This window comes from Phyllostomus discolor, chromosome X, assembly GCF_004126475.2.
Source record: "Phyllostomus discolor isolate MPI-MPIP mPhyDis1 chromosome X, mPhyDis1.pri.v3, whole genome shotgun sequence".
Classification (NCBI taxonomy): domain Eukaryota; kingdom Metazoa; phylum Chordata; class Mammalia; order Chiroptera; family Phyllostomidae; genus Phyllostomus; species Phyllostomus discolor.
In genome coordinates, this window is record NC_050198.1 from 29,145,445 (window position 1) to 29,157,516 (window position 12,072).

The 12,072-nt window shown below is 35.4% G+C and overlaps 1 protein-coding gene across 8 annotated transcripts in view; it reads left to right on the forward strand.

Moving 5' to 3' along the window:
• KDM6A (lysine demethylase 6A) overlaps positions 1-12,072 on the forward strand; it is a 175,506-nt gene that overhangs the window by 77,653 nt on the left and 85,781 nt on the right. For all 8 annotated transcript variants that reach the window (XR_004900873.1, XM_028522707.2, XM_028522705.2 and 5 more), the window contains exons 5-6: positions 4,321-4,379; positions 9,838-9,958. Coding sequence is in view for 7 of the 8 variants with exons in the window: in XM_028522707.2 (XP_028378508.1) it covers positions 4,321-4,379; positions 9,838-9,958 (180 nt within the window). In the remaining variant the exon portion in view is untranslated. The remainder of the gene's footprint in view (positions 1-4,320; positions 4,380-9,837; positions 9,959-12,072) is intronic.

Genomic DNA, 12,072 nt, shown 5'->3' on the forward strand with positions numbered 1-12,072 from the left:
CAACTATTCAACTCTGGAGCTGGAAGCAATTATAGTCAATAAGTAAATAAGTGAGTGTAGCTGTGTTCCAATAAAACTTTATTTACAAAAACAGGTGGCTGGCTGGCTGGATTTGGCTTATGTGTGTGCCATAGTTTGCTGACTCCTAGTGTAGATACTATGACCTCTAAGGATTTGAACTGAAGCAGAACTATGTTTTATAAACAGTACATTTCCCAGAAAGTTACTCCCGTAACTCCTCACAGTAGGTTGAAGGAAGACTACATCACATTTAAATTCATTTCCATGTTATTACCTTTGGTCTGGTCAGCTTTTTGCATAGACCCATGTTTCTTAGTAGGGGTGCTATTAGCATTTTTGGTGAGGCTGTACATTGGGAGGGAATACTTCTCTTTCAGGGCATATGGCCATTCACACTCTCAGGTCAGCTATTTTCAGAGATGTGTGATTTAGAATCCCTGGCTTAGATAGCTTTTTTCTTCTTCTTAGCTATCCTTGAGGTACAGTACCCAAGTAATAACTCTTTTCCTGGTCCTTATTATACTTCATTAACTCTTAAATGGTTGCAGCTGGGTATATATTATTATGCACTTAATTTCATAATCTTTTGTCATTAGATTGTAAATTCATTGACAAGAGATTTTTGTTTTATTGTCTTCTTACGTGCTGATAACTCTGCTATGACTCATAATAGGCGCTCAATAACTGTTTCAATTAGATCGTTAACTCTTAATGGGAAAATGAAACTTAACTCCTTGTCAAAATTTATAAGCTTCAGGTTAGTAGGGACCATGCCTCTTACTAATTCTGTGTCACCTAGGGAAATGAGTTTTAATAATTGAGCTTAGAGACTGGGTGGTTCACTTTACTGAACTTTTAGGCATCTGCTGTGTGGAAGGGGCACTGTGCTAGGTGATAACAGGGGATACACAGATGCTCAGCACTCCTGCCTTTGTGGCATTTTTGTCTGATGTTATTTTGTCAAACGACAAAAACATAGTAGCTAAGAGTAAACTCTGGGGGCAGACCTAGATGCAATTCCTCTGTTCCTTACTTATACCTGTCTCTTTGAGCAAGTTGCTTTATGTTTCTGATCCTTGTTTCTTCATTCTATGAGGCCTTCTACCACCTCAAAGGGTTGTTAGAGCTTTTAAAAGAAAAGTCAGTATTTTGCATAAAATAAAATTCTTGCTATTACGCAATAATGTTATATGATAGATATTGTGCGAAGGCCAAACTTAAGAGTTTGGAGACATTACCTCTGGTTTGAGGTAGTTGAAGCAGCAGAGCTTCATGGGGAAGATGGCATTTAAACTGACTGGATCTTATATAATTAATTGATAGAATTTATATAGTGGCAGGGATGTAGATAAAATATCCTAGAGGGGAAAAGATGAACCTACAGCAAAGTAAGGAAGTTGGGACAATGCATGGTGTGTCCTGAAAGCAGAAATGCCCCTTAATAAACTCATTTCCACTATACCCTAAACCACCTTTGCTGGGCAATTACCTAAATTGGTGCAAGATGTTATCTGTTGTTATTCACTTGCTCCTTTTCCCTCCATCTCCTTCATCTAGGAAGACAATTGTCTTTCAAATTAGACTTTCTGGGTGGGATGCTTCATTGACTTGAGTTAACTACTCCTGCATTCTGAATATCCCTGTTCTCTCCACCCCAGCCCCCTACACACAGTAGCTTGCATGCTTCTTGAGAGCAAGGGAAGTATATTTTAATCAGTTTGGCCTGTTCATCCTTTGATTATTGCCACTGACACATACTAAATAAATACTCAAATTATTTCGGGGGATGGGGGAATAAATGAATGATCCTGAATAAAATCATTTCCAGCTGAATTTAAAAATTTTTAAAACATTAACTTTTGAAAATAGATGTTGCCTGAGACCTTTGTAAATCCCAGAATTTGTGAACACTCTTGTAGCATGTAATTTTCTCATTTGGAAAATTGGGGGTAATAAGGATTTAATGAAATTAAATTTCATATATAGTACATTTTAAGCTGTAGTAGTAGTTAAAGAACATTTTTCAGTGTTTCCAGAAAGGTACTTAGAATTCAATGGAAATGCACAAGATAATTCCAGAACAAATTTTAATTTTAAAAATGTTGCATACCAAAAATTCACCCAGCTGTTTGCACCTTGGGGTTTAGACATCATTGATTGTTTTTCTGTAAGCAGTAACTGACCCTTTCTCTGCAAGCAGTGACTCCCCACAGTTTTGAGATAAGTAAATACTCTTGATTCCTCATACCTAAGACAAGATGACTCTGAGGAGTGTTCCACAGTTTACTAGAGATTCCCAGTAGGATCAAATCTTACTTGCTCACAGCTCTATAATTTGCCACACTGCACCCTTTTTTGGTTTCCTTCCGTTCCCTTACCTCAGTTCTCCACTTTTTTTTACTGGTGCTTCCCTAGGGTAACTTCCCAAATAAAGTACTAAACCTTTTGTACCAGGGTATACTTCTGGGGAAATGCAATGCAAGACAGTATGGCAAAAAACATTTTAGTACGAGTTTAAAATTCTTGAATTTTAGAATATAACTTTGGAGAAATTTGTTCACAAAGATTGTAAAGGCTTTGAAACCCAAAAATCCGGCCTTTCCTGCGTGCGGCCTGTTACTACTAGACCCAATAAGCAGAGGCAGGGATTGAATCTTTATGGGTACTTGATTCAAGATGGCCTGTGATCTGAGGACAGCGGGTTTTTTACCCTAACAGAACATCTTAAATTCTATTTTAAACAGACCCTTTTTACAACTAACAGAACATCTTAAATTCTATTTTAAACAGACCCTTTTTACAGGTAAAGGGTTTGGAATTCAGGGAAAAAGTTCATCTGATAAAAGCTGCAGAATTCTTTCATATGTGTCCTGGACAGTGGGCATCTCACTCTGGAGCACAATGGCTCAGATTCCATCTTGAATCGCTTGCAGTCCTCCTGAGGCACAAAGGTGTAACTGCTTATAGTCTCCTGGAGTCAGGGTGGGTCATCTCTTCAGTTCCTGGAATAAGAGCTTTTTCGTTCATTGGTTACCAAACTTATTAGCTATTACTTAAGCTAAAATTTTCCAACTTTTGAGTCCCCTATTACTTTTATTTTATTTTATTTTTTTAACAGGGAAGATTTACTAAAACAGATAGGCTTTTTTTAATTGATAAAATACAAGGTAGGTACTCCAATATTTGCCTTTTTTGAAAAAAGAGAATGGATAGCTAGTTCTTGTTTGGAGGCCAGAGGTCAAAATGAGTCTGGATAAGTGTCTCACTGTTATGTACTGGGGGGGGGGGGGGGAAGCAACACTAATGTTTAAAACCCAAAATGTAAATGGCTAGGTGTTGTTAAAACGTGGTTTTTTATATTAAAATTTGTTCTAAGTTTATATTGTATACATACTTTGTTTTTTTTTTAATTTGTTCTTTGCTCTTTCTTTTTAATTTTTAAAAAGATTTTATATATTTATTTTTATAGAGGGGGAAGGGAAGGAGAAAGAGAAGGAGAGAAACTCACTGTGTGGTTGCCTCTTGCACACCCCCTACTGGGGACCTGGCCCACAACCCAGGCATGTGCCCCTGTCTGGGAATCTAAGTGGCAACCCTTTGGTTCACAGGCCAGCGCTCAATCCACAGAGCTGCACCAGCCAGGATTATTGTACATACACTTTGAATTTTAACTATTATCTTCCTGGCATTACAGAACATAAAATTAAATTCAAGAAACAAAAAGAACCAGAATAAAAATACAGATGGAAGTGAAAGATAGTCTAAGCATTTTCTTATTCCTGAATAATAGGTTTTATTGTAAATTTGCTGACAAATTTTCTGTTTCAGGGCAGGTTTGATTAAAAAGAAACTAGAGAGTATCTCCAAGTTGATTGGATTCTGTGCCATCTGCTAATCTCATCGCTGTTATTTTGGTGTTTTTTTTTTTTTTTTATTTAAGATTTTATTTATTTTTAGAGAAGGGGACGGGAGAGAGAAGGGGAGAGAAACACCAATTTGAGAAAGAAGCATTGATTGGTTGCCTCTAGTATGCACCAGACCTGGAATCGAACCTGCAACCTAGGCATGTGCTCTGACCAGGAATCAACTGTCCTTTTGCTTTGTGGGATGATGCCCAACCAACTGCGCCACACCAGTCAGGGCATGTTATTTTGGTGTTTTAAAAATATTTCTCAAATATATTGTAATGCAGGACAGAGTTTCACAATAATAAAAATACATTGGTTATTATATTAATAATGTCATATGCATTAAACATATGTGCTTTTCCTAAAAGTGTCTTTTCTCCTTTCTTTACAGAATGCTGCCTTTTTATATGGTCTTGGTTTGGTCTACTTCCATTACAATGCATTTCAGTGGTAAGTTAACATAAAAATAATAACTTCAGTTGTTTCCAGGAAATGAAGTGTGTGTGTGTGCATGCGTGTGTTCTTGTTTGATATACAGGGTGGGGCAAAAGTAGGTTTCCAGTTGTTCATATGGAAAATAATACAATAATAAATAATAACGTAAGAATAAATTCTGTTTCATGTACTCACAAGTATAAACCTACTTTTGCTCTACCCTGCATTTGTGTGTATGTAATAAATACAAAATATTTTAGTGTCTCTGTGCCTATATATTTCAATAATCTCTTGAAATTATTGGATTTTTTTTTCAGAGATAATGATTGACATATAACAGTTATGTGTTCCTTAAAAGAACCTGGCATAAGATTCTGATTTAAGAAGGCTTAAACTGTAGAGAACTTTTAGAATTTCTCAGTTACTCTTTATGGACCAGTGGTCCCCAGGTCAATTGAATTGGGGAATGACTATACTCTCAGATTTCAAGGTGCGTGGATAGATGATCTATGATGACCAGTATTTTTACCTTTTCAGACTTGTAGACAACACTGACTGCTCCCTCCCCTTTCTATCCCCAAAACACACACCTGTACAAGCAGACACACATGGTAGTATTTATCACTTTCCCAGTAACCAGGCAGCAGATTACACACCCTCAATTCTCTCTTTTATAATACAGAGATAATGGTACCACCTTCAAGGTCAGAAACTATATGTAATAGAAATACATAAGATTTCATAAACTGTAAAGTGTACAGCCCTGTTATTATGGCCTTTGTCCCATTGTTTTTCTCTTTCCCAGAATGTTTCCATTCTCCAATGTAAAGAAAATAGAATTTGAGTTGGAAGATTGGTATTCTGCTCTCAGCACTGCCACTTAGTTTGATCTTGAGTTAAATAAACTCCCTAAATCTGTTTCCAGATTGTGTGTATGTGTGTGATTTTTAAAAAAACTACATGGTAATCACTTTTCCTTTTCTACTTTATGGAGTTTTAACAAATAAGATAAAGTACATTTTGTAAACTATATAAAGCCCCCTATGTAGACAGTTTTCATTTGAAATTTACCCATTTGTCAGTCCCTTTGTTCTTCATAATTTTAAGATGAGTGAATACTGTGAGGGTCCAGAGGAAGGTTTTGACCAAAAGTTACAACCCTCTCATATACTTTTTGGACATCCTGCATATTACAGAGCTTTTACAGAACTTTTAGGGGGCTTGTAGCTATAGGAAATTATATTTTGATTCCTTACCTACATACAATTTCTATATTCTTCAGTTGACCAAAGAAATGAAACTGAATGATGTGAAGATAATGCAATGTCAGAATTAATAAGTGCCCTCTAGTCTGTCAATCCTGTCCTGATCACCATCATTTCTCATGTCGAGTTTCAGCTCTAGCTGCTTCCTAAAATCTCTCACACCCTGCCTGAATCCATTTTGGCTTTGTGTTTTCTGTCTTGCTGGTCAAATGTTCTTTCACAAACTCTGTGCTCCAACTTTTGCTTTAACTTATCTTAGTTTTTCTCAAAAAGCCACAAAATTAGAAAGCATGGAGTGGGTACTTGGTGAGAGTTTAGAGTACAGCCTTAAGTGATAGGAACTTCCTTAGGTTAAATGTGAATTTGTTTTATTTATAGGTAGCAGCTATTAATTGCTGGGATCATCCATTTTTCTTTTTGTGATTTTACACCAAATTCTTTGGGAGTTGTTGGAAAAATGTTTCTAGAAAAGAGTGTGATATGCCTTTTTTGGGTGTTGTCAGCTCTAAGAAACTGCCTTGGATGTGTCAGTATGTTGTATTTCTGGTACATTTATAATTTAAGTAAAATTTGATATTCAATAATGGTGTCTGCTGGCATTTGATTAGATTAAGTATTTGATAGTAGTATGTGCAACCAGCGTGTGTTGGGGTTGGTGACTGTGACTTAATATATTATTGAGAGCAACTTTATTAAATATAGTTTTTATCTGGTAACCTATTTGTCTTATTTCTTGCCATATTATGCTGCCCAGTTTTTCTTTTGTAGTTGATTTTATTGGTTAGGTTGTAGGTCAGTTTTTCTAGTTTCAGTTGCTGCCTCTTCTTAGAGGAGCCCATCTTAGAAAGTAATTGAGCAACTAGTATATTCTCATTTAGCATGATTATTCAGTTTTCTGGCACAACACTTTTTAAAGGACTTGCAGAAGGAGGAAGGAAGACATAAAAGCACAGAGTAAAATACATGTATTAGAGAGCTAGAACCAGTCTCTATAAAGCCGTTCCTTTACAAACGCGTAAATGCACACCCAATTCACGCCCATGCATTTACTTGTTTTTGTTTTTGAAGGGGTTAATTGCTAGGTGTACCTTGAACTGAGCTGCTCCTTGCCTTTATATAAAGTAAGAAACCTATGTCCTTCAGTGAGAGGAATTGAAATAACACGCAACAATAAATTATTCCAATTTGTAGCCACAGTGTTAAACATATCCCCCCCTGAAAATTCTTATTAGTCCTATCTCTAGCTTGTAACTTTTTGCATTCTCATTGATCAGTATCAGAACAGTTTTATAATGGCGTATCTAAGAGATACATAAAGAGGCATAGGCATTTAGAAATTAAAGCTCCCAAATCTAATTGATAGGCCTGGTAAGATCAGTAGTAATCATTGTGTTGACATTGAAAATGATTAGGAGAATGAGGTGGAAAGTGAGTTTTAAAAAAAGAAATGTTAACATGTTACAAGTGAGGTTTCTTTAGGATTCATTTCCCTAGCACTGTACCAATCAAAGTGTTCTTAGGGGTATAGGAATTTGTGCTCTCCTGTGTAGTTGCTTGTTTGGGTGTAAACGTGGACCAAGTGGAGTCGTGATACCATTGGTCCTGAGGCTCTAGCATGGAATCTAGTCACGACTAGAGCCTAGCATGGAGTCTGGCAAAAACTTCATATTTAATATATATTTTTGAGCTATCATAATACAGATTAATGCTCTTAGATCCAAAGTTTAATTTCAACATAGTTCCATTAAAATAAAACAGTTTATGTTAACATGTGTTGACTTTATTATGTACACTTTTGTTTTGGAAAAACTAGTAGATAACTAAGGCAGTTTTGGCAAGGTTATGCTTATCAGTGAAATAGATTGCCAGGGAGAATGTAAGGGCTTAGAGTAAAAGTCAGGGAAATTATGGATAAAAACATAAATTTCACAATAGGAGAATGGGAAAAAGTATCTTACTGTCTGGAGTGATGAAATGAAGACTGGCTAAAGAGGACAAAAGAGCCAGGAGGTAGGAATACATTAGCATATGCTAATGTAAATTTGTATATTTCTAATTTAGCCCCACATTTAAGGTCCTCTCTGGTCCAACTTCAAATGATACTTCTAGCTTTACTGTTCCCCTAAATATGTCCTTTATGTCAGTTACACTGTATTAACATTTCCCTGAAAACATTTTGAGCATTCTGTACCTATGTAACTTTGTTCGTGCCATCTACTGTTTGGCCTGTCTTCTTCCATTTCCACCTTCAAAAAATCTTGCCTGTCTTTTTCATTACTTCATCAAATCTATTTGTGATACTTAAAAGGAATCTCTAAATTTCCTAATATATATGTGTGGAAATACATATCTCTTGTGTTTTGTATGTATGTTATTCCTGACTCAGGGCTGGAATATTCTCCCTTTTATTAGTATGAAATTTTGTAGAATTCATTTATTCCTTCAGATATCCTTGAGGGAAATCTCTGGACTCACCTTTCATAGCCTGGGAGAACTTTATTTTGGCCCTGGCTGGTATAGTTCAGTGGATTAAATGTGGGCCTGTCAGGGCACATGCCTGGGTTGCGGGCCAGGTCCCCAGTAGGAGACGCTCAAGAGGCAACCGCACATTGATGTTTCTCTCCCTCTCTTTCTTCTTCCCCTCCCCTCTCTCTTAAAAATAAATAAGTAAAACCTTTAAAATTGTTTTATTTAAAAAAGGAGTTTTACTTTGTCTCTTTCCAGATCTACTGAAATTGTGCTAGGGATATTTAGTTAAAGGAGGCTTTTAAAAATGACTTCTTGAAATCTTGCTAAAAATGACCATTGTTTTAAAATATATTTAGCACATGAGTGTTTTTCATAGGTAGTGCTATTGAGGTTTTAGCTTTCTATCATTTCTGTTTTTAAATTGTTAGCAATGGCAGGCATTAAATGCAAAGAAATTTAAGCTGAAAATCTATAGGAATAATTTTGTTGATATAAAAAAACTACATTTTTTTAGATTTTAAAAAATGCCAGTGATACTCATGCATAGTAATATGTACTTTTTCTGTAGAAAATATGTTTTAATATTTCAAAACTATAAACCTTTACATACTTTGTATCACAAAAGTAATTTTATAGTTTTGCATAGCCATTTCCTATAATACTAAAATTCTGTCAAAATGCTCAGGTCAGCAGAATTTGTATGCTTTGGTGTTTTAGTTTAGTCTGTGCTGTAGAGATCATGTTCTGGCTGCATGCAGTTCAGTGAGACATGAAATGTGGTAAAATGATGACCAAATTTAAAATGTAGTTTTCTCCATGTACCCGACCCCTAGTGCACACGTGCGTGCGCATGCACACACGCACACAGTTTTCCCCCTTCTCTCTGGGTGGGGAAAAAAAATGAAGCATGCAGGAGTTAAAAATGGGTAAAAAGTTTAGAGAAGAAAATGAACCTACATGTGTTTTGGTAGATGAGGAGAACTGTTTAGTAAAAAGATTTGTAGTGTTCCCCACCACAGACACACACACACACACACACAGTTCAGTCAGCCAACTATAAAAGTGATGGCATCTGCAAACATCTATTAAACTTAAGCATTAAAATGTTATTCAGAAAATTAAAAATAGAAATGTAGAACTCAAGGAATTAGACTACTTGGAAAAACTGGAGACAGCACACGAGTAGGTAGAGAATAAAATTATTTGGTTATTGAGTAGACCTAACTACTAGTTAACACTAAGCAAAATAGTGATGAGTTTGGGTGGTGAGCCTTGAAGGTAATAGTAGATTTAGGCTGAAGCAGAAGAATGAAACTATTCCAGGTCAAGAGACCATCCTGAGGAGAAAGAGTGAAGAGAAAGAGGGCCAGTGTTTACACAAAGAAATTCCTGAGATAAGCTAGTTCATAGCTGAGGAGGAGCAATATTAGAGCATAACTGGGAATGGAATTGAATAGGTACTATTCACTTGTACTTAAATGTTTAATGCTGTTTGCTTAAATGCTACGTAGAGATTTGATGTAGCATATCTTTTATATTAAATTAGATTCTATATATTCAATTATATGAAAAACCCAGGTGCTCCTTGCCAGTCTTTTTTAAACTGTTCATTCACATCATTTTTAAATAACTATTTCCTTTATAAACTATGGTGTAAAGCATAAGATTTACTGTGCTACTGAGCAGAAATTCATGTAAGTGTTAAAAAGTTAAGATATCTTATGTCTATATTCTTTCAGGGCAATTAAAGCATTTCAGGAGGTGCTTTATGTTGATCCCAGCTTTTGTCGAGCCAAGGAAATTCATTTACGACTTGGGCTTATGTTCAAAGTGAACACAGACTATGAGTCTAGTTTAAAGGTAGGTTGTTGGGTTTTTCCCAAGACCCAGTGTTTCATTTTTGTGGGGTTTTTTTGAGGGGGGTTTGGGTGGGAGTTGTTAAATATTAGAGCATGAGAAATGCTGCAGTTTATATTGGCAGAGAAAATTTGAAAATTTATGCGGGAGAATGTTTATCAGCTATGAACTGGGAGATACATTAGGTTGACTTTCATGATACAAAGTAGTCATTATGCTAAGACATAGGTAACTAATTACAAAGTTAAACTTTTTCTTGTTAAAGATTTAATTGAGGTCTGTCATCAGGAAAGGGTGAAGGTTAGAACTCAGTTTGGACATTTGAAATACTTCACTATAAGTGATTGGCCACTACAGAGGTCAGAATCATTGACCATTTATTTGTATCGGTTGCACTAGAAATCTTTACACATTTATCAGTAGGGCACATCTGTGATATATAGATTAGCTTTAAAAGTGTTCTCTGAAAGTCATTTGTGCTGCTGGTGGATGAGTATTAACATACTTGGGAAAAGATAATACATTGTTGGTTAAGTATTTTACTTTCTATGGAAATTTGGTATTTCTCAATTTTTTTTTTTTATTGAGCTTCTTGTGTTGTCTGCCATTACTTAGGTCTCACTGGGATTTTCATGAATATAATGCTTCTCTGCATGACAAGAGCATTGCTTTTAGAAAGGATTCAGAGTTCTAGGGAAAAGCTTAAGTTTTGGTGAATTTGTGACTAATGTTTGTCATGTTCTAAAAAAGCTCTGATACAGACTATCTTGATTCTGAAGATAGGGAGATAAAGAATGATAATGATTTTACAGTAGGTCATAATTTGAATTCTCTAATAAGGAATGACTGAAGGGTTTTTTTTTTTATCTAAACTGTATTTAAGAGTGCCTAATTGCTCTAGAATTTTAAAATAGACAATTATTCAGATACAGTTTCTATCTTTTATGAGTTTATAAAGAACAATGCTGATTGTAAGAAAAAGAAATAGAGAGGCAACCAAAAACACTAAAACAAGTAGGTTTTGAACTATTTAGATCACACAGTTGTCAAAGGTAAGTGCAATTTGAGGAATAGGCCCAAGTGTAAATGTAAGTAGTGTGAAGAATAAGGGATGCCTGGAAGTTATCAGTGTTCCTCAAGATAAGAGCATCATTTCTGAGACTGTACTATGAGATGTGACTGGATTAGAAATGGGAAGTAAAATAAGTTCAAATATGCCATCTTGCATAATTTATCCTCCTCTTGGACATTCACAGTATATATTAGCAAACAGAGACTCTTGTAATGTTTTGTAGTACAAAACAAACTTACTTGAGCATTTTACAGTACCACACAACACACCTATTATGCATTGAATGAGTGTTTGGTAAATGTTGATTAGGATGTATATATGAGTTGAAAAAAGTAATCAGATATGTCCCAATTTGTGGAATGTAAATATTTCTGAATTATCAGCACAGTGGTATTTTAAATAATTCTGTGGGTGCAAACATCTGTTCCCATGAAGGTGGCATTATTTAAAATCCCCTTTAATCAGGGAAAACAGTTTTGGACAATGTTCCTACTTACTCCTATTCAACAGAAACCTCCCTTTATACAACTATTATTTGTTCAGACATAGTTAAAGACTAACCGCACTTTCGAGTCATCGTGATTTTAGCAAAATTGCCTTACATGAATCTTGTTTTGGGCTTTTTAAAAAATTTATTTAAATACTTGATACCATTTTTATGTTTATTTCATTTTTATGAACACAAGAGAATTTTAGGAGTTTTGGATACTTCTCTTCCCCATAATGAGGTTTAATTTGATTTTTATGTTATCTTGTCATTGGCTTTTTAAGGCTTCTCTCTGCAGTATTCCTTGTCTATTTTCAGAAGAATTTTAGGTATCAACATTTTATTTGAGGAGAAGGTGGTGTTTCCATATATTATTATAAGTGCTTAGTATTTAGTGTAAATGAAGGTGGGAATCAGAAGGAATAATATGCCCCTCTCCCCTTAGGTGGCTTCATGTGAATACATGTGGATCCTTTGATGACTTTCCCACTATGTAAAAATCTTTCTAGCACAAAGCATTGTCATTAATTAGAAGCTTTGGACTGCCACCTCAGAAAC